The sequence below is a fragment of the Magnolia sinica genome, chromosome 12 (assembly GCF_029962835.1).
Source record: "Magnolia sinica isolate HGM2019 chromosome 12, MsV1, whole genome shotgun sequence".
Taxonomy (NCBI): Eukaryota; Viridiplantae; Streptophyta; class Magnoliopsida; order Magnoliales; family Magnoliaceae; genus Magnolia; species Magnolia sinica.
Window position 1 is genome coordinate 79,727,176 of NC_080584.1, and position 26,829 is coordinate 79,754,004.

The 26,829-nt window shown below is 41.7% G+C and overlaps 1 protein-coding gene across 1 annotated transcript in view; it reads left to right on the forward strand.

Moving 5' to 3' along the window:
* The window catches only part of LOC131220311 (uncharacterized), a 38,982-nt gene extending 16,450 nt beyond the window's left edge, over positions 1 to 22,532 (forward strand). The window contains exons 2-5 of the mRNA XM_058215262.1: positions 7,678 to 7,762; positions 7,839 to 8,392; positions 19,244 to 19,285; positions 19,550 to 22,532. Coding sequence (XP_058071245.1) covers positions 7,678 to 7,762; positions 7,839 to 8,392; positions 19,244 to 19,285; positions 19,550 to 22,532 — 3,664 coding nt within the window. The remainder of the gene's footprint in view (positions 1 to 7,677; positions 7,763 to 7,838; positions 8,393 to 19,243; positions 19,286 to 19,549) is intronic.
* Positions 22,533 to 26,829: the final 4,297 nt, after the last annotated feature.

Consider the following 26,829-nt stretch of genomic DNA (forward strand, 5'->3'; position numbering starts at 1 on the left):
TCACTAAATACGTCGATACGTAGACATTGAGCATGCATTACATGCATCCATTGTAACTTCATGCACACCTTGTGCCTGAGTTCCTAGGATCTCCTTGAATGGTAATGCCTGGTAGATTCATTATCATATGCCCACAATAGTGGAAGTCTACTCACAAAGTAGACATATGATTACTCATGCCTACCTAGGTGGATGTTTGATGGGTACAAGTTATTCATGCTTACTTATGGTAGATGTTTGACGGCTAAAGGTTACTCATGCCTACATACGGTGGATATCTGAAGGGTACAATTTTTGAGTTGACGAATATCCAACCAAAGCAAGTGAACGATCATCTCACTCGACATGCATCTCATGCAATCTTTGCATCTATGCTCATACTACATACATAATATTTGAGTTTAATTGTGTCATCTTATATTGTGTTATGTATGAACGATGTTGAGTTGACTCAGTAGCTTGGTCAGCTAATGTTGTGCATTAACAACCATACAGAGGCGGACGATATAGGACGACCTAATCAGGTATTGAAAAATAAGGTCAAGTTGGTGGATACAACTCAAGACCAATGATCGTATTTGGCAGAAGACGAGTTTGTTGCATTAGATGACTGAATTGATTTTGAGATTGATTTTAGGAATTTTAGTATCCATTTATTCTAACTGCAGCTAGTTGATTAAAATTGAAAATTTTTTTAGTTATAACTTTGTTAGACGATGATTAATTATTTTAATTGAATAAAATGGGTAGATTTATATCAGTTTTGATAATTTATTTTATAAATGCATGAGATTGTTATAGATAAATTGTTATGAAATAAAGTGAAAATAGTAGGATGTATGAATGTTAATGTGATGATGCTTTAGAATATATGTAATTGTACCTCTTAATTAATGTAAGATAGATGGATTTATGTAAACTTAGTGCATGAGTCATGGACTGTAAGTCGAGTCTGAGGGTGCATACTCTATATCCGAAGTGTGGGACGAGACATGGGAGGTTCTAGTTCCATTGCTATGGATGTGGAAGCAGATTGGTGGTAGTTGTCTTGCTTGGTTTTTGGTGCCCTACTCTCCTTATTTTGTTTTCCGTGTGTGTGTGTGTGAATGATAGTGTATATATTTTTTTGATATTGTATATGATAGGTAAGGTCTATTATTTTTGTAGAGCTTGCCTAAAAGTTGTAAAGTATTTTTTTTTTATCTGAGCGTGACAAAGTTACAGGTGGTATGCTCCTATCTTTCTCCAGAAGGGAAAGGGGCATACATTCTTTGATATTCTATATAAAAATCAGATAATTTTCTCATTATGTGGGCCACAACATACAAAATACCTCACAATTAGAAACTTCTTTTTAACCATTAATTTATTTTGATATGATGTGGCCCGCCTAAGCTGTGAAATAGGTTCTTTTTTTTCTCTTCTTTTGTTTTTTTCTTTTCTTTTTCAAAAGATCAGAAAAGTATTATCACTTGATTAAAAAGCTCAAATCTCACATACGTGTTTTATTGCTGGTGTCAATAGTCCAAATTGTAGAAAACTGCCCTTTGCACCGAAGAAAGATGGAGGTGATCACCTTGGGCGAAGTGAGTCTCCCAATATATATATATATATATATATATATATATATATATAATTCTTTGGCCAAAGATCATTTAATTATTTGATGTTCTGGTAAACTAGTCAGTCACTCGAGCACACAAGGACCCGCATCTGATTTTCCTTTCTTCAGTCGGTGACATGGTGCTTTTCCGCTATTGCAAGGGAAGCATCTCAGGAAGTTCTTTTCCTTGAGAGGTACTACATGCAACTTGTTGGAGTGCGCTCAAACTAGCATAAAATCACTCATTGTTATGAATGTATAACATCCAAACTGTCCAAAAGGTTGGCCCGTGATGAAGGTTACCGAAGTACAAAAGCTATGAGAATCCATTTATCAACTAGAACACACATGTACTTCATATAAGATCCTTGGCTGTCCATTGTTTTCAACATGATGGACTACATGATGAGTGTATGGGTATGATCTTTACTGTAGGGCTGGTGTTTAGGACGTGTTGGATAATGTATACGACACCTTGCACTGGTTGTTTTACAATAACTTATTGTCTTAATTAAGAGGTATGAATGAGGCAGCTCATCTACTAAGTTCCAGGAGGCACAAGTTCATTCACCATGTGAGCCAGCTTTTACGAAAGAGCTTGTTTCAAACGTTTCCACCTACTTTTTTGTGGACCAGCCTGGTTCATGTCTTAGAGCATTAAAAGAATGAGACTGAGGTACCATGCTTTAGTGGCATTCCCTCTATATATAGCTTGCTTCCCTCGGCCATCTAAGCACAAGAGAAGGCTGAATTTCATCTTTGCATACCCTTCTTTTTCATTTGTCTACTTTCTATCTTCTTTGCTCAGCCAAAACGCTTATTTCCTGGTATGTTCTTCCTTTTCTTACACCTCTGAATTTACGCACAAATTTCTTCCTTCTTACCGATTTCACAAGTTTTTATAAGGTATCCAACAAACAAGCCACAACATGTGCCAATGTGGCCCATGTGTGTGAGTTTGGAGCCATTGTTAGTTGGCTTCCCATGGTTTGGGTGAATAGATAAAAAATAAGGCTAGGCTAATTATCAGTTGGGCCGCTGTCCATAGAATAAATCATTCACTGAAAAATATGGTAAAGTTTTTTTTTTTTTTTCACACACGCAGACACACCCCACACACTCACGCTGGTGGAATTTCATCACCTATGGATGCTCGAACCCTTGACCGGGGAAAATATGGTAAAGTTATTCTAAGACAACTACGTGCTTTAGTACCTCTCCCACATGTTGTACTTGCTAGATTTCTCAGACAAATCATTCACACGGAGGGGCCCTAGGGGATAGCTTGGATTTTCACACCAAGGTACCACATTTTCACGTGGCCCATAGATGAGAACCTCATATCCTTTGAATATCTTAATATGCCACTAATATTAGAATTTAATTTTTATAATTAAAACCATCATTGTGAGAACCACAATTCAAGGATTTGGAATTTATAGTTTCCAGTTCAGCACATTTCAGAGGCCAGATACACTGCATTGTAGGTTGAGCTTAACCTATAACACAAATTTTGGCCCACAGTACTGATACATAAGCGACATCCTGTATATCCTGTGCACTCCCTCAGGTATTTCTTGGGTTCCGAAATCAAGCAGATAGAATACTCAGGTGGGCTACCCCACTGAATAGTTGAGATGGGGACACCCATCATTAAAAGCTTTCTACATTGTGTGGGGCCATTGTGTTTTATACATATCAACGGGCTCATTCAGAAAATGTGTTACTAGGATGACAAGACATCCCAAAATTCCGGCCATCCAAAAGTCACTCAGAAACTTCTAATTCACATGTTGGTCAATTTAATGGTTAGATCTACTTCATTTTCACTTTTCTATGGGGGTAACCTTTCTTGACGTGATAGATTCTCTACACTGAGAATTGGCTTCTAACATAAGCTTTTTTGACAAATGTTATGGAGAATCCCACCTCATATTGTCAACTAGAGATTTTGGTAAGGATTAACAATAAGGATCGTTACAAAATGCTGTGTAATTTCCATCCTGGTGCCTACTTAAAAAATCTTTTCACTTAGGTACCTCATTAGTTCATGTATTTGTCATTGAGATTCCTTCTGTTAGATTTGTTCTAAAAGATGTTAGACTGAGCTGCTGATTTTTTATTTTTATTTTAATCACAGGAATGCTTTCTAAGTAACTAATTTTAAATGCACCTTTTAATCACTCGAATGCTTTCTAAGTATACGATAATTACACCTTTGACCATTTTCTTTACTGGGTGTGACGGGTAAAGCAGTTGAAACCTTGCAAAAGCTGGGGTGTATATGTCTTTCTGATGTTAAATATGATTCTTGTTAAGGAACTCTGAGTTGAAGTTCTGTGCACATTTAGCTCTTGCAAAACCGTTTAGGTCATATCCATTATACTCCTTTAAAAGTAAATAGATTTTTGAAGATATTTCTGGGTTAGAAAAAAATAAAATTTAATAGCAGGCAGTTATTAGGCGATAGCTCAAACCCTAAGCAAGTATATTGAAAAAAAAAATAAAAAAAAAAAAACTAAAATCACACTTACATAAAACAGAAAAAAAATAATAAATACAGTTAGAAACAAAGAAATCCAACAGCTCAAGTTCAACGTAAATCAGTGGCCCACTGAATAAATGCACTGCTCCGATTTTTGCAGTGTTCCAGTTTAAAGTGCGCACAACATGACAAATTGACTATATCATCACACGTGATCCATCTGATGGGGAATGGTAGCTTCTGTGTGGGGGCCACAATCTATCGTATCCTGATCTGAGCCCATATGCACCAAACGCAGATTAGCAGCAAACCCGGATCCAGCCAACAAGAAACAGTGTTCATTGAACACCCATTATTAAAAACTTCCTAGGGTTCACTGTAATGTTTACTTGCTATTGCCCATACCGTCGCACAAGCCTAGATGAAGGGTTGTGTGGCCCACCTGAAATTTAAATCTTCTTTCATTCTTGGGACACAATAGCCTAAAATAAGATGGTAAAACAGATGGAAAGAACAGAAATACAATGCATACATTAAGGTGGGCCTTAAGGTTAAGGTCGCACCTACGTGGCTGGACCGGGGTGGCAGCTAATCCCTGTTCCACACGCACATCTGTGCGAGGCAGCAAAGTGCAGATTGGAAAGTAGTTTAGACATAAGGCGGTTCATCATTTTGTGCCAAGAAGGGAAAACACAATCCAGAACTTCGATGGCCCCTTAGAAGTTTTCAGTGGTTGACATGTTCATTCCCCACCTCTTTCTATAGTGTGGTCTGCTTGAGCTTTGGATCTGCCTCATTTTTGGCCCCATCACTTGAAATGATGTTGGAAAATTGATGGATAGTGTGGATATAACACATACATCACACTGGGCCAACAAAAATTGATGATGTTGTGTTACATCTACACTATCCATCCATTTTGGGACATCATTTTTAGGTCCTGAGCAAACAACTGAGGCAGATCCAAAGCTCAATTGGACCACACCATAGAAATCAGTGGGGAATGATGGCCATTGCTGAAACCTTCTTAGAGCCCACCATAATGTTTGTTGGCCATTTAACCTATTCATAAAGTCACACAGACCTGAACGGACGGAAACCATGAATCCAAAACTTCCATGGCCCTCAAGAAATTTTGAATGGCAGTCATTAATCCCAACTTCTTACTATGGTGTGGTCAACCTGAGCTTTCGATCTGCCTCATTTTGAGGCTCATGTCCTAAAATGATCTCAAGAACTGGATGAATTGTGTGGATATATCGGACATCATGGTGGAGAACACAGAACTTTGCCTTAACACAGATCGTTGTTCTCTCACGGTGCATCTATACCTCTCTGCCGAAATTAGGGCTGTCAATGGCCCAAGCTCGGACCTACTAAAATGAGAATTTTGAATAGACCTGGGCCATCTGACCTACTAAAACAAGAATTTTGAATAGACCCGCCGCGATGGCCCAGCCCGAAATAGTTCAAAATTCGGGCGGAGACCAGCACCAGGCCTGGCCTGTTGCCAGCCATTACCGAAATACAGCTGCTCATTGAACTAAGGCCATTTGGCCTGATGAGTGTTGACCCACCATGATGTTTGTGAGAAATGCAACCGTTTGTTTTGGCAGCTTATGTAAGACATGGTATAAAAAATCACGTGGATAAAGTAGGCCTCAGGAAACAGGTGGAAAGAGAGCAATCTATCGTTCAAACTTTTTCCAGCTCCACTATGATGTTTACTTGCCATCCAAACTGTTCGTAATACAGTAAAACCATTTATACGGTCATAGCCTGATCCAAAGCTTCCGTGGCCTCACAGATGTTTCAATGGTGAGCATACAATCTCGGCTGCTTTCTATCGCGTGGCCCACTTGGGCCTTGGATTGCGTCAAGTCATTTTAATTCATGAGCCCAAAAATATATACGATCCTTAACTGTCTATGGTTTTCTACATGGTGAATGTATAGGTGTGATCATTACTGTGGGGGTGGGCGTTTAGGATGGTTTGGATATTGTATATATACACTGGAAGTCTTGGACAGTAACTTATTTTGCTAAGAGGTATGAATGAGGCAGTTCATCTACTAAGTGCCACCTATGAATTATGAGGCAGTTCATCTACTAAGTGCCAGGTGGCACAATTTCATTCTCATGTGAACCAGATTTTACTGAAGAGTTACTGTTTCTAACATTTTTTACTAGCTTTTATGTGGACCGTTGTTGTTCATGTCTTAGGGCATTTAAAGAATGGGACCCACATGATGGACAGCGTAGATCTAACGACTGAGGTGTCATGCTTGGTGGAATCTATATATAGCTTGCTTCCATTGGCCATCTAAACACAAAGAAGATTGTGTTTTCTTCCTTCAAAGCGTTGTTTGCACTGCCCCGCCCAGGAAGAAAAAAGTATCAATTTCCTGGTATGTTCTTCATTTTCTTACCCCTCTGATTTTTCTCTTCATTTTCTTACTGTTCTTCATTGTTTTCACACAACTTTCTTCTAATTAACATTTTGGGGATTAGAAGCCTTAGAGTTTTTTTTTTTTTTTCTTGCCCAACTAGTCACAAGTCTGTATAAGGGGGCTCATCTACATGCCACTACACATGCCAAAGTAGCCCACGTGCAAGATTTTAGAGCCATCCGCTAGCTGGCTTCCCACTATTTAAATGGATGGGAACAAAATTAAGATAAGGCTAGTCTAATTATCAGGTGGTCCAAATCTGTGGCTACAAATATCAGGAAGGTTTTTCTAAGCCATGTGGTTGTTTTTAATACCTCTGCCACATGATGTATTTTTACGACACATATCAATCATGCTGAGGACCCAACTAATGGACGGCTTGGATCTTGCACCAACATGAACCACTGGCACATGTGGCGTGTAGGTGCTCAAGATTTGGTTCTATCAACTTCTAATATGTTTTGAATATTTAAGTATTCCATTAATACTATAAATTTTAATTTTATATGATCAAACGTTGCTAAAGTCATAGTTATTATGGATCCCAGTTGGAGAGGTTTGAATTCATAATTAGCAATTTTCTACAATCAAAAGTTCTTAAATGTTAGGGTAGACTTAATTAATTCAATTTCCAAATTGTTAGATTAGCACATAGATGCTTTAGCTCCGCCCAGTTCAGCCCTATTCATATAGTGAACAATCCAAATCTCTGAAGGTGGGCTGGGCATTAGACTATTGAAAGACATCATCTTGGCCCTCCGCTTGAAGCTGGCGTGGTCAGTGAAGTTCGGCTCGGCCTCCAGTTTTTGGGGTGTTTTCAGCATAGCAAAATACTCCCTACATCTCAACTCAGAGGGGCAGGGTAGTCTACTTTCAGCTCCATCCCCTTTGTGGAAGAGCATCAGGATCAGTTGCCCCTTCTCCTTTCCTTGGTTCAGTCTAAGGTTGGGCAGGGTAGAGGGAATCTATGGTTCTCTAATTGGACTGGGCTGGGGCCGCTAATGGACCTAGCCGAGAACCTAGTTCCTTTGGCCCTGCACTAGATGCAAGTATGTGAGTTCCTAGGGAAGGATGGGCCCCTTCCTCCATCCTCTGCCTCTCTTTTCTTGCCGCAATGGGTGTTGGAATGTATCTTCCAGGGTGGTTTTTGCATGTCAGATGAGTCAAAAGCCGTCTTCTGGCCGTTCTAGCCTTCTGGTTCCTTCTCCGTCAAATCTGCCTGGGGTTTGTGCAGAGAGTCCAAGCAGCGTAGAGGGTTTGGCATGCGAAGATGCCGCCGAAAATTTCAGTTAATGTCTAGAGAGTGCTGAAGAATGCAATTCCGATGGATGAAACATTCAAAACTAGAGGCATTCCGCTAGCTTCCAAATGTGCTTGCTGCGTGGGGAATCCGCTCGTCCGTCCAGCTTGTGAGTCCTTACAACATCTCTTCCTTCAGAGCAATCTGGCGGGGACAGTTTGGGGGCATTTCCAGTCTATTTTCAGGCTCCCTTCCTTGCCTAGTCTCTCCGTGCAACATTGGCTTCGGCTCTGGTGGCATTTCGAGCCATCTTCGGGCCTGCTTCATATCATTGGAGGGCTGGCCCCTTGCATCATCTTGTGGGAGATCTGGATTTCCAGAAATGCCTCAAAATATGAAGGGATTCCCCCATTGGCAGCTAGGATCATAGCTCGGGTTACGTGGAGGTTGTCTTCGTCTTCCTCGTTAACCCACGCCACTTCAGTTCAACTAGCGGCCAATTTTCTGGCTTTCCGTGATCGGGGTAACGTTGATTCTTTTACCCCAAGGGCCCATTTGGAGTTGGTGAAATGGAGAAGGCATAAGTGCAGTTGGGTCAAGCTCAACGTCGATGGGTCAGCTAGAGGCAACCCAAGACCTTCAGAGGGGGGGGGGGGGGGGTACGGCCTTGCCTATTGTAGAGTTATGGGATTAGTAAACGTTGAAGTAGAGTCAGATTCCATGTTGGTGGTGGGGCTCCTAAATGGGACTGGCATTGGTGAGTCAGATTCCATTTCTTCCTGGAGCATACCCCAGTTACAACCTTCGTAACCACTGCTTTCGCCCTGACTAATCACTGATGGAGTTTGGGAGCGTCCACCAACGAATTTCTCTCTTTTGTGAGGGATGATCTCTTGCTTGATCTTTTGGGCAATCTGTCTGGAAAGAACTAGGTACAGGTTCAACGCAAGGCTCGTGAATGGGAACCATACAATCTCCAAGGTGCTTCATTGGATTCATACCATCAACCCCTCCTTTCCTTGTCCAAAGCCCGATAGTATTTCATACCAGTTGGCACTTCAGACCTTGGGAATTAAATCAGGCCCCTAACATGGTAAGGGGCCATCGGTTGTCAGGTGTATCAGGTCCGATGAGGGTTGGGTGAAGATAAATGTGGATGGCTCCGCTCGAGGGAACCCCAGGTAGTTGGGGATAAGGGTATTTGCAAAGGGAGAGGTAGGGACTTTCTCTTTAACTTCTCCTCGAGGTATAGATTCAGCACAAACTTCAAGGCCAAAGTTAGGGCATTGTTGGATGGCCTTACCATGGTCGTGGCGAGAGGCATTTCGCGAATTGTTATGGAGAGTGATTCTAAGAACTTGGTGGGATTACACAAACAGGATTGCACCCCAGGGTGGGTCTTCTGGTACGTTTGGGCTTAAGTTTCACACTTTAGAAGAAAGGTTAGTTTAAGGATCTCTTTTTCACCTAGAGAAACAAATAGAGTGGTAGATGGGCTGGCCAGATTCGGAGGTGAATCCCAACAACACCAAAATTTTCATTATCCCCTTGAACTCCCTTTTTCTATTTGGGGAACTCTCCTCTTAGACCGGGTGGTCTAGGTGTAGTCAAGATGGGATGACTGTTATCCCAAGTCTAAGCATCCATTCAATTGGTGGGACCTTCCCATCGGGTTCAAAGGTCTCGGAAGCAGTAGCAGTTTGGTGGGTTTACTGGCAGTCTTTTTTTTTTCTTCTTTTTAAGTGTCTTCTCGGCATCTCTGGAGGCCGGAGGGTAGGTATAGGGACAGTTGTCTTTAAGCTTTGGCTTTGAATATATGATAGGCATGGCCTTAAATTGGCCCACCCAAATGATTGTAAAGCCTTTCTAAACTTAGGTGGTCTGCTACTACCTTTCTTTATTTTATTGTATTTTTTTTTTTTTTTTTAAAAAGCACTACCTTTGCTTGTTCATTCAAGGGAGGAGCCTCCTGGGCACGCTCCATCACCAACCTACCCACTGATCTTCGAAGCCTCAACCTCGGGAGCCCATCGAGCTGATGATGAGGGAGCATCCTTCCTAGTGAAGGGGAGCTTCAGCTTCATCGGCCGAGGGCAATTGGCTGTCTCTACAAAAATAGTTAAAAAATGATTAATGATCAGAAAGAAACTGACAACCTTCGAGGTTCTACTAAAACGAGACATACCTGCCAACTCGGCCACTAACAATGCGACTTAATCCAAGAGAGTCAGAGCGATCAACTTCCGACAGTCTCGCTGGACTATGGGACACTCTCGGGCGATCTTGACCTTGCACATATGGATTGTAGAGAGTTGGGGCTGACATCGAGTGAGTGTTGCCAAAAGAGACAACCAACCATGTAAAAAAGCTACAAAAAGGGAAAAACATAAATAAGATACACCAATTAGAAGCTACAACTCAAGTTTTGACATGGGGTTACAAACTGGGTGGGAACTTGAGACCTCAACTTGTCAGTTCCGCCGCTGGGCCTCCCACTCTCCTGTAGCAAAGAAACACATGTTCTTCCATCCCTTATTTGAGGAGGCTTATTGGTAATAATGGCTTGGCCCTTGCCTGGCCACGACAAAAAATAATACTAGCCGATAGAGCCCAGGCTGCTCTTAGCTTGGTATGAGTGCAAAAGCTCATCTACAGTAAGCTCGGCGTGGTCGAGCTGGTACTATAAAATATAGCACACAAAGACAGCTTGCCACATGTTAAGGTTAAGTTGTCTTGGGGCAAGCCTCAAGCGATGTAGTAACTACCTCATCACGGGGTGAAAAGATAGCCGCAAGCTGCATGAAAAGAAAATAGAGTAATTAAAGGGCTACTTCCCCTTGGGAGGATTGCCCGGAAGTTCCCAGACTCAGGGTAGCTTGTAAGGCCCTGGATTTCAGGGACTGAATAGGTATTCGGCTCCCAAATTCCCAAGTGCCACTTATGCCCAACTAGGGTTCAAATTTTGCATAATTTGTTTATTTCATAAGCAATGGAGAAAGAAAGTGGACTATACAACATAAATCAAGACCAAAATAATAAACTTATGTGCAATTACAATGCAGTAAACGGTTCTGGTAAAAGGTAATGTAAGTAAGTGTGAGGGATCATGTCCCACAAAATGTATATATAATCTAAAAAAATGAACTAATCCCTGCCCTGGGCCCCATCACTAGTCCTAAGGCGGTCTATGGGGATCTGCCAAAGATCTGGAAGTATGACAACTCCTCATCCACGCTCGCTCCATCAAGCGCGTCGAGCTTCGTAATCCCTGCTTCTAAGACAAGTTCTGATTGGTGTTTTAAAATACCATCCTAGAGTGGGACTGAGTGATCAACTCAATGGGTTTCATTAGTTACACATATCATTAATTCCATAAACGAAGTTAGTAAAAAGCATTCAAGCACAAGTTCCTAATTACTCTTATTAATGCATATGCCTGATATCATGGTATAATGCATGCCTTTACCATCCAACACTCCCTCGAGCGACACCATCTAACGTTCACAATTCCCAACACTCCCTCAATGTGATCTCGACTACTGAGTCGCCATCCTAACTAATATGATGTAATGGTGAGCATGTTATCCATGTGTATTAGTTACATTCATTCATCCAACAGTTTGGAGAAATTGGGACACCCTAATAGATCAATATCCTATCCTGATGGCGCGACTCAGGCGGTCGTGGCTATCTTGCGCTCGTGATCCTTGACCTAGTTGGGTTCGTCACTCCCAATTTAAACATACGAAGAACAGTTGCAAGATAAAAATCTTGCTCGTGGTCACTATGGGGAGGCTCGTCGCCTCAGTGTAGGCCAACAGCTCGAGCATAGTGTCCCATTCTACCATACCTATCTCCCGAGACTTATGGGTAACAAAAAGCTAGTTATCAATGGGCTCAAAAGGACGTATGGTGACTCAGGTTCAAACAAGCATGTGCATACATGGTTAACAAACATGGTCGTCAGCTGATGAGTCAATTTATCCCTTCTAGATGAATTTTGAATCGTATGACATTAGGAGTAAGTGTCCCGCGTAGTCCCACTACTGCCGATTATCCATATTTTGACTAACTAGGTCTGATTGGTCCTTGGACGACCCTACCAAAGGGGCTGGCCACATGGGTTCTAGAGTTGCTAGCCAACCCAACAAAGGTGCAGTGCATTTTTGAAACATATAAAAAAAATAATTTACATTCTACTTGTAGTTGTGAGGAATTTAGACATACATAGCAATATAATACAATCATTCATCATCATAGAAGTTCATGAATTCTTTAATTGCAAGGGAAGTTCTAGATGAGCATGTGAACAAGTCTTAAATCACTTAAAATCATGGGGGAAATGGTGTACAATTCCTAATTATAGGGAAATTGAACATATATGGGAAGAATTTAGCAGTTTATCTTCTCAATTCATGTGTATAGGGGACATGCAGCACAAATTTCCCTATTTATTTCAAAATTGGGGATGTGTCATACTTAGATTTTTATGGTAAACATAAAATCAAGCAAAGCAAGTATTGGGACAGTTGAAAATCCAACACTTCTTCCCTAATAAGGATTTATTCACTCAACACTTCTAATATACTATCATGCCCCATGCAAGTGACATGCAAAGCAAGATCTACAACCACAATCACTAAATTTCATCCTAGGTTTGATAAACGGCCACTTATAAATAATGGTCTGCACCTAGGGACGGTTGATGGCTTGCGAAGTCACTCTTAGGGTGCTTGTCCTGTGAATTTGTGTGTCGAAGCCCTTTGCCAATTTGATTTGCATGTTAGGGTACATGCAAATGACTCAATGTGCTAAAATCTGGAAAAAAGATCAGGTGGATACCTTTTGATTGCCAGCAAAGCGCTTCTAAGGCGGTTGAATCGTGATCTCCAGCATGAGGTTGTGGTAGGAGAGGGAATTTTCCCAATTCCCAGCTCCTTGGAGCTCTTTCCCTCTTTAGTCTCTCTCTCTCTCTCTCTCTCTCTCTCTCTCTACTCTCTTCCTACTTGTAGGAAATTCTTATGGGAGTGTGGGAGAGAGATTTTAGAGTTTTTATAGTGTGGGAGTTAGTTCAATTGGCCCTTGGGAGGCTAGTCTTAATGCATATACCCATAATGGGTGCATTTCTAGTCCCTGGGGTTGTCCCAGTGGCCCCCTGACCCATCTATGCTATGGAATAGGTGTCCCATAGTCAGATGAAGGATTGTCCTAAGTTTGGTCGCAAACGAATAAGTCAATTGATTACTTGGGCCCAATTTGTGATCAACGGTCACCATTATTCGATCAGGAGTCTAACTTGATGGACCAGAGTGGGGAAATATCCCTAATCTGTGGTTTGAGTTTGAATAAAATCTAACGGTCGAAAAGTCATAATTCGCTATCTTAGTGGTGGGGCCAATTAGTTAAATTTTAGGTTTTCTAGTTTTAGACTTTGGAGAGTCGCGCCTTTCAAGTGTTGACTTGACGATCCAAGTTGCATAGTTTAAGGTGTCTTTAAGGTTTACCATCTGCGATGGACCTCAAGTCCAGTGAGGCCCATAGTTTCGTATGGTTTCAAACTTATTGGACCTTTTATGGGCATTACATGCTCATTATAGTCTATCACAATGTGTAACTAGGTAGACCGGCGTTACGGCCCATGCCCGACCCGAACACACTTAGGCTTGTTCGCATTAACGACTTAATTTATCCTAACTTATCGATGATGGCTCTCATACGTGTGCACAATGCGACTATCTAGTGTAGTCATACGACGGTTCCGCTAGTGGACGCCATACTGTTTGGCCTAGGTGTTGCATAGTATAGCCCTATCGAGTCAAGGATCTAGAACTCTGACCAGAGGGCAACCAGATCCCCTGACCAAAGGTTGGAACCAAAGGACCTAATGATGGGGTCGGTCCCTAAGAAGATGAAAAAACTGCCACTGTTTGGGGCGGCATAACCTCCTTATCTTGAGCGCCATTGCTAGAGTTGTCTCACTTGACGACGCTGCTAGCCTGGAATCCACGGTATCGTGAATGGATTCCCCATGAAAGTCCCCTAACACAGACATACCCTTGAAACCCTCTAAAGACATGGCAGCAAGGAAAGGAAGAAGAAGGGGTAGAGAAGAAAACATACTGGAAAATGACTAAGTAAAATACCGAAAAATGACTAAGTAACCGGACTATCCACTCAGTGAACCGATAAGAACCAGGAAGGAAAAGGAAGAGAAATGAGGTCGACACAGCTAAGACTTCGTAAAACTACTGAGCGACAAATTTTATTTTTTTATATTATTATTTTGGGGGTATAAGAATCACAAAAGCAATGCATTCAATGTCGACATTACTTGCAAATACATGAAAGGATGCCTCGACATGCGATCTCCTCCACGTGGCATTATGAGGTTTGCTCAAGGCCCGCATTGATGAAGCAATGAGAGGTGTCCTTATATGAATCGCCCGGAGTCGGGAACATTAGGAGGGTGGTCCATGTATAACGCTTTTATGATAGGCTGCCCATTGTCAATTTTTGGATGTATGGGCATCCCGAAGTATAGTCCCTGTAAACAGCTTTTTCCTGATATGATATGATATGAATCGAAGTTTTTGAAAAATAAAAATAAAAAATAAAAAAATAAAAAAAAATAAAAAATAAATGAGAGGTGTCCTTCTATGAATTGTCAGAGGCGAAACGATGCTTGCTACTTGGTGTACATCTCCTCATATGGAACCACTATCATAATATCTTCAATAATACATCAGTTCAAATCTACTTACTTCTCAAGCTGATGAATAGAGAGCTTGAAAGTAGGGGGCCAACTGTTATAGGTAAAATCGAGATGACTTGACGTATGGGACACATGGAAAAGAGGCAATCAGAGCAGATCCTCTGAGCTACCAAAGGGTTAGAGAAGGTAAGTTGAGCAAGAAGACTCAATGACATAGCTGAAACAGTTAACTTAGCTTAAGAATGACTCTCATCAATAGAACCTCAGACAATCACCTCGACCTCGAATGCCAACCTCGACCTTTGATGCCAACATCAGGCTCAGATGCTAACCTCAAGCTCGAATGCCGACATCAGGCTCTGAATGGAAATCCATAGAGAATCTCACACCATATGTGAGTAGAATTGCCAAGCAAGATCTCAACCAAATATCACGTAAATTGAGGCATAATTAGAAAAATACTTGAAAACATATTCCGACTCTAATACAGGTCCCTCTAGCGTATTTACTTAGATACGGAAGTCACCTAATAATACTTATAAATATATCACCCCGGTCAAGGGAAAGGTACACAACTATCACAATTCTACTATGCCAACTGTGAGTCCATACACCTAACTTATGTATCAGAGGGTCATCGGCCACAACCGACACTCTTAGTGTATCCTTGTTCTCCATTGAAATACAAGTACCAAATGACTTATAGGAGGTGAGTCAGGGTCGGCCAAATTCAAGCAACAACTATATTGACATCCATTTATAAATCATTATATAAAATTCATGTCAGTGCTCACCCCTCAGAGTGGCAGTGCCCCTTAAAGTGAACTAGCTCACCCTCGGCCATGCTATCCATACATAGTGGTGCCTCCTCAGCCACTGTTCGCCCATGGTTCACCTCATTTCTCCATGGTTTGGACATTATCACGCGTTGCATGCACCACAGATGTATGAATGTTCCGTCTGAGTGCTAGCGCATGCCCGTGTACATCTTCTGTATGGGAGAGGCAACGCAGGAATTTCTAAGCGCCAGTGCCCAATGGGACCCGTGCATACTCTAGATAAAAGGGAAGATGTAGGTGCGGGTGTAGAGGGGTTCATGGTCATTTTTGTCACAAAAATTTTAAAAATATGTTTCAAATATAAAAAATAAGTATTTAAAAGGTGGTGTTAATTTGTTGCTCCAACGAAATCTTGGGTCTATTTTGGTAAAAGGTCCATTAAAACTCAGGGCCCACTGAAGATCTACCACTCGAATGAGTAAGGCAGCTCTTATATTAGGGGAAAAGGTGGCACAAATTCATTCGCCGTGTACGATAGATTTTCAGAAGAGTTTCTGTTTCCAACATTTTGACCTTTTTTTTATATGGACCAGACTAGTTCATGTCTCAGGACATTTAAATCACGGGACCCACCTGATGGATAGCTTGAATCTCACTACTGAGGTGCCATGCTGGGTGGCATTCCATCTATATAAGGCTTACTTCCCTTGGCCATTTAAAGACGAGACGATTGTATTTTAATCTTTGAAAAGCTTTGTTTTGCATTTGCTTACTCTCCATAAACCTTTCCAAGGCCAAAAAACCCACGATTTCCTGGTATGTTTTTCCCTTTCTGACCTCTGATTTTTCTCTTAATTTTCTTCCTGTACATCTTCGTTGTTGCACAGTAGTCCCTCTTCTAATTAACATTCTCGGAGCTATAAACATAGAGCTTTTTACTTGCCGAGCTCACAGTGGGTATATGGCAGATCATCTACATGCTACTACAAGTGCCAAAGTGGCCAATGGGGTCGATTTTAGAGCCGTCCTGAAGGTTTTTTTTTTTTTTTTTAAATAAAAATAAAATTTTAAACTGAAATTTCCTCTGCTTCCCCTATTTAGATTCATTTGGCCGAAAGATAAGGTCAGTCTAATTAGCAGGTGAGCCAAATCAGTAGCTGCAATATAGTTTTTCTAAGACCTGCAGGTTTATTTAATACCTTGGCCACTAGATGTGTTGACCGGCCTGATTTTTGCCACACATGAATCACATGGAGGGACCCAACCGATGGATAGCTTGGATCTTGCACCAACGTTGACAACTGGCACACACACACACACACACACACACACACACACACATATATATATATATATATATATATATATATATATATATATATATATGACGTGTGGTAGACAGCATTCGGCTCTGCCGACGGGCACCAATAACACACACACACACACACACACACACACACACACATATAGGGAAATGGTATCCCCACCGTAATGTGTGTTGTTGATGTTGTTCCCTTTAGTTTATGGGATACCCAAAAAAATCAACCATACATAGAACTCAAGTGGGTCATACAGTCTAAAACCATGAGAAGACATGCCTAAAACATATAAAAGTACTAGGGGGAGCCCACCTGAGTTTTGGATGCAGCTGAAAGTTAGTCCGACCCCTCATCCAAGTGGGACACAAACAATGGATAGGATGGATTTGTGAACCACATCTTGGTAGGCCCAATAAATGATTATGAATGTTTTAATGCGAGGGTAACTCCTCTCAACCGTTGTATGTGCTATAGCTCACCCAAGTCATGGTGGGTTCCACATAGCTTGCCCTCATGGGAAGTTCCCATGAGGTCCACCTCATAGTACCATTTCCATATATATATATAGTTATGCTCACCCGCACACTTACACACGTGCACACCATTACACACGTGTCATGGGCGTCTAATCCGAACAGTTCATGTGATGCGGAAACCCATGAAACCTCAAGGGACAAATTTTCACTCCAATCTAAAATTATGGTGGGCCATAGCAAAGAGAAATGCAAATCAAGGGAGGAAACTATTTTCATTTTTCATGGCCCACCAAAGTTTTGGATCAAAGTTAAAAATTTAACCTTAGAGGTTTCATGAGGTGCTGCTTCATGTGGACCGTTCAGATTTTAGAGTCAGATAACATATAATGAGTTCTCAAAAAAGTTTGCAAGAGTTCCGTGCGAAACTGGTGTGCAGCAAAGCATTCAAGGTGGACACACACAGACTATGAGGTCGACCTCATGGGAACTTCCCATGAGGGTGAGTTGTGTGGGCCCCACCGTGATGTATGTTAAACATCAATATTATGCATTTGATGGGTCCCCTTTTGGTTATAAGATATCCCAACAATCAATCAGTCATACACGGAACTTAGGTGGGCCATACCATCTAAAACTATGTGAAGACATTCCAAAAATATATAAAAGCACTTGGTCGGGCCCACCTAAGTTTCGGATGCGGTGGAAATTAAAGTTGGTCTAACCTCTCATCCAAGTGGGACACACACATCTTGGTGGGCCCAATAAATGATTATGAATGTTTTAATGGGAGGGTAACCCCTCTCAAATGTTGGATGTGGTGTGGCCCAACCAAGTGATGGATTGACTTGATTTTTAACCCCGTGGTCCACCATAGAATGTTGCATTTGACTGATGAGGTAGATGTTTGACATACATCACGATTGGGCCCACATAGCTAGACCTCATGGGAAGTTCCTATGAGGTCGACCTCATAGTACCATAGTACCATTCCCACCCCACACACACACACACACAACTTCCCATTAGGTCAAGCTGTGTGGGCTCCATCGTGATGTGTGTCAAACATCAATACCGTGCATTTGATGAGTCTCGCATAGGTTATAGGATATCCTGAAAATTAGCTGTATATGGAACTCAAGTTGGCCATACCATCTAAGAAGTGAAATATTGTAGTGCCACCTCTCAACTGGACATGGGGGATGGTGATGTATCAATCAGGTCAATCCATATACTGGATGGCTTACTATAAGTAAAACCTATGGGACAGTCCTACCCATTACTTCATGGTTTATCCTCCAAGCTAGGGTTATTGATGTAGAGCAAATCACAGAAAATTTCATTACCAAGATGGACTAGAGAAGAACCGATTGGATCTTGAAAGTGACCAGGACCGATAGAACCCTAAAACAAGAGTATCTCGTGAATCGGAATGAGTTATTCGACATACCATATATGATTTTGGGGTAGGAGAAACTAATTTAGCTGAATTTACGAGATTCCATAGATCGACGGTCGAAATTCTTTTTAATTTCGTTTTTACTATTTATAACAAGCTTTAGTTCGATCATAACTATTGATCCTTTGAGCTTTAGGAGTAGTGTCCAACATGAAAATGGCTTAGAAAACTTACAAGAATAACATGGTTAGTCCAAATTGGTCACTTACTATTTTTGGCCAAAAATCATGAAGTCTAATATAAGTCATGACCGTCTATGAATGGTAAACTCACTATTTATAGTAATCACGAATCTTAGGGAGTTTGATTCTGAAACTTCTTCATAGGTTTTGTATCCGTGTTTAAAGGGTTATAAATATGTTTTTATCGATAGATCAATTAAAATTTCAATTTCTTAGAATTTATTTTATTTTTCTTGTTTTCCCTCATGGATTTGAGAAATCTCTACGAGGAGTCCAGATAAGCTCCATGGATTCGGAATAGTTACCCCCTTGAGGAAGACAGTAATCAGCCTCATCACATCCATCCTTATATCGATTCTGGTCCCAGAATTGATGGATAGGATTGGGTGCAAATAGTGGCCCATGTGGGATTTAGAAAAATTGTTATTTTTCCTGAAACAAACGTATGTTGTTGTACTGCTGCCTCTGGCCAAGTTTGGTGGCCTGTTGTTCTCGATTGTGGCTTTGTGCAGTTTCTATCTCTGCTTTTTCATTTTCACAGGCTGTTTCCCAGATCTGTGATGATGGTCTTCGAGTGGGTCAGGTTTTTTGGCGGCTGGTCTGTGAAGATGTTTTGTTGGATTGCTCAAAGTGGTCAGCCATTTAGTCGTAGCTCAGTCTGCAAATAGTTTTTATTTTTCTCCCTTTTGTATAGGGTCATATGATAGGCTGCCCTCGGGATTTTTGACCCGAGCTGCTGCCTGAATGTAATTAACCCTATTTAAATTTATTTATTTTATTTTCTTTTATTTATTTATTTATTTTTTATTTTTTTAAAGTAATCTGTAGCTTTTGTTATGTTTTTCAGAGAGGAGAGAGCAGGCATGGCTAGTCGACGGGGAAGTGATTTACCAACATTCGAAGGACGGCTCAATAACTATCCAGTTGGTGTTAAACGTGCCGGGGAAAAGCTCTTCAATTGCTTTAAAAATCCAAAGATCGGAGTCATCGGCGTCAAAGGGTTTTATGGTGTGGGGGGATGGAGGATCGTCGAATATGCAGCTCAGAAGGCAAAAGACTCTCATCTCTTTGATGTACAGATACCTGTGAAGGTATTGGAAAGGGATTTCAGCCTTACAAAGGTGCAGATGGAAATTGCATTCCAGTTGGGGTTGACAACTGCTGGTAGTACTGAGGAGGAAATGACCTTAAAGTTTTTAGAAGTCAGACATGAAATCTATGACTTGCTGAGGGGACGAAGGTTCTTGTTAATGATAGGAAATGTGTCTGAGGGGCTGATCGACATAGAATCCTTGGGAGTTCCATTTAGAAGGTCACGGACATACGATTCCAAGGTCGTTTACGTAGGCCGTTGGGATGATGATAACATGAGCAACGTGGCCATCAAGCTGGAGGAGTCGTCCATAGATGTTTTACGCGAAGAGGCCACTAACGTAGCCCATTCTCTCAATGTTAAGGGATGTTATGCTCCCGACACAGTCCTCAACTGCTTCTTCTACCTAATGTTATTCCGTGAAGAGGGATGTGAAGTAGAATGGCTGACAAGGTATTGGATGGCAGAGGGATTTATTACTCGAGGCGGGATGGAAGAAGATGACGATTGGAGGCTTCAGCAGAAGAAGGTGGAGGCACTATTGAGAGAACTCGAGGACCATTTCATGGCATACTACAGGAGTAACAAATGGGGACTTTCGTCGAGGATTCGTATGGCATCTAGAGATCTAAAAAGTTCTTCAACTCATGATAGATTTTGGAGTGAAAGTCCACTGCCGATAGAGATTTGTGAGTGGGAAAACATTCATAGGATGCATGTATTGGTATGGGAGGAAGAAACATACCGTCCTCCTCTTGCTCCTAATTGCCCCAAACTCTCCACTTTAATTTTTACAGTAATTTCATGTAGTGGTGGTCAAAAAATCATCATACCTGACCCCTTCTTTGAGCAAATGCAGGGCCTTCGAGTCCTCGTTCTTTACCAGCTAGATAACAAATTCCTGCCTCCCTCTATTTCTTGCTTGCACAATCTCAGACTTCTGATAATAGAAGATTGGGAAAACTTAGAGTCTCTCCCCTCTTCCTTCCAAGCTCTGCACAAGCTTGAGTTCCTTGAAGTTTCAAAATCTCATTCTTTGGAGTCAATACCATATGAGTTCTTTATACAGATGAACAACCTTCAATTTCTCTCTCTCAATGGAAAGAAAATCAGATCACTGCCTTCCTCAGTTTCCAAGCTGTGCACACTCCGTGAACTCAAGTTAACAAGCTCTGACTCGTTAATGGAACTGCCAGATGAGAGCTTCGAGTGTATGCAGCGGCTTTGGGTTCTTGACTTGAGCAATAGTTCTAATCTGAAATCCCTTCCGTCCTCACTCTTGAAGTTGTTCAATCTTAGGCGACTCGTACTAGCAAATTGTTATTCCTTAAAGATCAAGTTGCTGCCACATTTGCAAAAGCTCACCGCTCTCGAAGAGCTTATCCTCTGTAACTGTAATTCCCTGGAAGATATTGAGGATGTCTCTTCTTCCCTTGGAAATATCCTGCCAAAGCTCCGCATGCTTGACCTTTCTGGAATTAAGGCCTTTCAGCGCCTCTCCCTAAGAGGTAATCAAAGCTTGGAATTTCTAAACTTGGTTGGGCTTACAAGCCTTCAAGTGCTTAGTCTTTCAGGCACCAGGCTCCAAAAGTTTCCAGAAAAAATGCATCGAACGGATCATCTAAGGCGTCTAGACATGCAGTGCATGGATCACATTCTTGAGATCAACTGGGAAGGTATGAGTATTGAGCTTGAGGAGCTCAACATTGATCAGTGTGGGGCCCTTCATTTATTTACCCATAATGAATGGCCAGGAAACAGAGGTGGGGCGCGAATAAGGTTAAGTAATTCAAAGCTTTTACAATCTTTCATGCCATCCTCAGATTTGTGGAGAGCCAAATGCTTCTCTCAATTCCATATCCACATCTCCCCTTGCCAAGTAGACCAACAGGGAAGAGGTGAAGGCATCCATCTCCGCCAGGGAAGAAAATTCCTTTATAAATATATCGATTCCAAGGCCCAAACATGTGATATACCATTTTCTGCAAGCCATTTTAACAGGCATTTGGATATTTGTGGAGGTACTAGTTCCCCAAACGGTATTAATGGGGTTCTCAGTCACACAGAATTATTCACTCTGTGCGACAATGCCTTTGTCCGAAGATTATCGGATTTGGGCGATGTCAAAAGAATGACGGAACTGAAAGAATGCAGAGTCGAGAAGTGCAAGCAGATGGAGAAATTCTTTGAGGGAGAGAATGCCAGCTCTGACACTTTAAGTCTCCTAGAGAACGTATGGATGTCCTATCTTGCAAGACTGAAGAGCATATGTGAGGGTACTTACGGGAGCCGAAGCTTTGCAGGCCTAAAGCACATACATCTAGACTGTTGTCCTAGACTCGTCACCGTCTTCTCCTCTAGTGTATCTTTACAAAGCCTGGAGAAGCTCGAAATCAAATTTTGCAGTAGACTAGAGGCTGTGTTTCGAGAGGATGATACCGTGCAAGGCTCGCTCCAACGATTACACACGGTATGTCTATGGGAGCTACCAAAGCTGGAGAGTATTTGCCATGGCACTTATTTGTCGGCGCTGAAGAATCTGAAGGTGAGGGGATGTAGGAAGCTGAAAAAGCTTCCTCTTTGTGTTGAGGACAATGCTTCCGGTTCTACTTCCATTGGGGGTGGTGATGGTTCTGCAAAGGTGGAAGGGGAGTTGAAATGGTGGAACAGTCTCAAATGGGAAAAGGAGAGCATCAAGCACCACATCCACTTCAAAGAATCACGCCCCTTTACCTAGCGTTGATGATTCTTCTCTCTTCGAGGTTGTGATGATCTAGTGTGTGTTTATGTTTTAATGTGTTTATTGGTTTGCATAATCTTTTTGTGTGTGAAAGCTTCCGCTGCTCGTGTTCGTAGGGTCCATCAACCTCAATTTGTAAGAAGAATGCCTCCAGAACTAGGTCTTCTTCAATGAGTGGCACCCTTTCATAAGGTTTTCATAATTCTTATTCACTCTGGATGTGTGATTAACGGTACATATCGTGTTTGATATTCGTTTGTTGTGTGTAAAATAAAGGTCTACATTTAGTTGATTACAAAGCTGTTGGTGTAGAAAATGATTTTGATTGCTTGTGACTTTATAGCCATGAAGCTTGTGTTGGTCCAGTCATCAGCTAGCCCTCTCATTTTGAATAGCAAATAAAAATGATAGGGCGAGTTGATGAGTGGACCAACTTGAATTTTGGTTGTTGTCTCTCATGAAACAAATGTAAAAACATGGGTCAAATCCTCAATGAACATGCGTGTTCTCCATCTACATATAGGCAGCATGATTACATCACAAGACACACACGGTGTGGACCAACTGATGAGTGGCCTGAACAGGGCATATGCACTCAACATGAAGATGTTAAGATGTCCCAAATTGGATTTAAAGCATTTTTTGGTTCTTCTGTTTTAGTTAGAGACGGATGTTGAATTTCAATTACCAGAAGCACAGGGATATAACCAGAAAGGCACAAGTGTACTAGCATGGTTGAACCTCCATATTCACTGACCCGATTCAAGCAGCTTGTTGGTCGAGCCGGATCGATGTAGATGTCCTCAGTGAAAAATAGGCTCATCTGCTCATCTGGTGCGCCACACGTGTACATTGAGGATTCCCTATGACCCAGAACTACGGGTGCACACAGCTCAGTTTGGCCTAGTTCTGGGGTGAAACTGGAATTGAACCATTCCCAACAATTCCAGGAAAAACAGAATCGGAACCGATTTGGAACCGGACCGGTTCCAAGAAAAACAGAACCCGAACCGTATCGATTGCACCCTATAACCGATTCAGAGCCGGACCGTAAAAAACCGGTATGTAATATGCGCGAGCGTGTGTGTGTATCTATATATATATATATATATATATATATATATATATATATATATATATATATATATATATAGGGAAAAGGTACTATGCGCTCGAGCTGATGGGACCGTCCCATGAGGTCGAGTTGTGTGGGCTGTTCACTCCCCAAGTGTAGGGTTGTGATGTAGTAATAAACTCGGTAAGACCGAGGTCGAATCCACAGGGACTGATACCTGTACGTTATCTGAAACCAAGTAGAACTAGAACTAGACTAAGATGTGATCTAAACCAAATAGAATTTAAGGAATAATTGTGGAATAATTATCTAAAACTTTAAGGAATTCAGAGGAAGAAAACTAGGGATTCAGAGGATCCACTTGTAGAGATCAGGGAGATCTTATGCCTGCTTCAAAAATCATGAAAATTAAACTGAACTTCTTCTGATATAATTTTAAAGAGATGAAAGATATATGAATTAGAATGGATTCCATCACTACACCATGCCCAGGAGACAAAGCAAACAACAGGATTAAACTAATTACCAACCAATCAACAGTGCATGAAAGTTAGGAAGGGTACCATCATCCAACCATGCCCAGGAGACGATGGTGAACAACAGGGCCTCCTGACGTCATAAACATCAAAAGGGAAAAAGAAATATTCAAAGCCATTGCAAACCCATTGTAATTTCAGTCACAACAGACCATTAAAGACTAAGAAAATATTCCTTCAATAATCGACTTAAAAACAAATTCAGTCCATGAATTAAAAACATAGAATAGAATCTCCCATCTCGCTACAGGCTTCACCTCTTAGCCCTAGCTAAGAGGTTTAGCCCAACATGATCGGGCTTGATCTCTCAACTAATAATAAATAAATAAAAATTAAAAAATTAAAACTTGAAAACAAACTCTCTATGCAGACGTCCAGCCCCAAGCCTTAGATCCCTGCCCTTTCTCGTTTCTTCCCTCCGATCCCCTGGCCTCCTCACGTGCTTCTCCTCTTATACTCTGCTGTAGGTCGGCTCGAGTCCAAGAACTTCATGTGAAAGTTCCCTTACGCAGCCCAGTAATGTGCGAAAGAGCCATGCGAAACTACTCACCTTCTGGAGAAGAATTCCGGCGCGAAATCAATTCATCTCTTGATTCCGATATCTTGGCTAGGGTTATGGCCACCTGTTGTAACATGTGTACGGTCCAGATCATGGATTCGACCATCAATACGATCGCACAATGGCCCACGAAAGTCGTTTGCGTCTGGACGTGCGTAATGCGTAAACCTTACGCTGTTGAAGTCGGTGGGCCCAGGATTGATGTCAGACGAGAAATCCGACCCGTCCATTGAATTCCTCTCGAAATTTCAGTTGAGAAGGAGTATTTTTACTCAGCTTTAGTGCAGCCCATCAATTGAAATAGTTCCTACGTCTATCTTCCGTTCGGAAAATCAAAAACCGCTCTCCGATGTATTCTGAAATCTATCCACCTAGGCCTGAGTGAGAGGAGCAGTTTGAGTCTCATAAACGGTTCAGGTCTGACCGTTGATGCACGGTGTTGGCTCAAAGAGATCCGCCGTAAGTCCCTGTTCAAGCTTCCGCAGCAGAGACCGAAACGGAAGGCTCTGATAAGAGTTGGTGGGGTCCACGTACTTGGTATCTTCGAAATCCACTGCGTCAATTGTCTTTACAACGAAATTTCAGCTGGATGTGCCCGGCTTTGGAATGTTATGGACGCGGCTAAAGGTGGTAATCACGCTGCAATCAGTGCAGGGCTGTCCGTTTGTGACCGTTGAAACCAGCATGTATGGGTGCATGGGTATATAATATCAACATGGTTCTGACCATATCGCGCCCCTATGCATGATTGACGGCTCGGATTGATCTTTTTATCCATGATGATGGCCCACTGAGATCATCCGCAGTCTCTGTTTCATACCAGAAACAGAGTTCTGTTTTTAAGAGGAGACGTCCCTGTGTTGCCATGCACGTCTTAGTGCAAAAAGTGTACTATGTACACTGTGTGATGATTATGAGAAATCCACACCATCCATCTTGTTCCCCATTTCATTTGAGCCGTGGGGACCGAAGTTAAAGCGTATCTGGACAGCTGGTGGGCCCCAAATCAGGGTTTTATGGACTGATCTGTTAGTTTAGCCACTTTCACGAGGATCCAATGGCTGAAATTTGACGTGTACGGTTAGTTTTTGGTCCTCGAGCCATGAAGACCTCTAGATATTGCCCTACCATATCAGAAAAGATACTAAGCATACATCGCTGAAATGTGGCTTGAGCTTCAGTTTCTCAATTTTCGCTGATCCCTGGCGTGTAATTCCGTCGATCTTGGTCCCCTGGAGTCCGTCCCTTGCCTTGGTGCATTCTTAACATTAAATCCGTGCTTTTAGCATCCCGATCCAGTCTCAGCTCGCAATTCCACCTTGCAACACAAACATGATTAAAATGGGCTATTCAACGGTACCATGTTCATAAATCCAGGCAATAACTAGGTCTGATATGCAATTTTTGACCCTCAACATGGGCCCCACCGTGATGCATTTCGAACATCTACCCCATCAATCAGATGCACCATTCCATCGTGGGCCTAGGTCTTAAAAATCAAGTCAATCCGTGACTTGTGTGGGCCACACCACATACAGAAGTAGGGAGGGGCCGTGCACCATTAAAACATTCATAATCATTTTTTGGGCCCACAGAGATGTGGTTTGCAAATCCAGCCCATCCATTATGTGTGTCCCACTTGGATGAGGGTTCAGACCAAGTTTCAGCAGCATTCAAAACTCAGGTGGGCCCCACCAAGTGCTTTTATATGTTTTTGGCATGTCTTCACAGGATTTTAGATGGTATGGCCCCCCTGAGTTCCGTATACGACTGATTTTTGGGATATCCCATAATTTAAAGGGAACCCATCAAATGCAAGGTGTTGATGGTCGACACGCATCATAGTGGGGCCACACAGCTCAACCTCATGAGAGCTGCTTGCGAGGATGAGCGCATAGTACCTTTTCCCAAATATATATATATATATATATATATATATATATATATATATATATATATATATATATATATATATATATATATATAATCCAGCCCAATCTAATGGTTTTTTTATAATCCAATCCAATTGCACTGGTTTTTAGAGATAGAGAGAAGCCACGAAACAGGGGGAGAATAAATCAGGATTAGTGTTTCTTCTTCTTCTTTTTTAAAACTTTTTTGTTC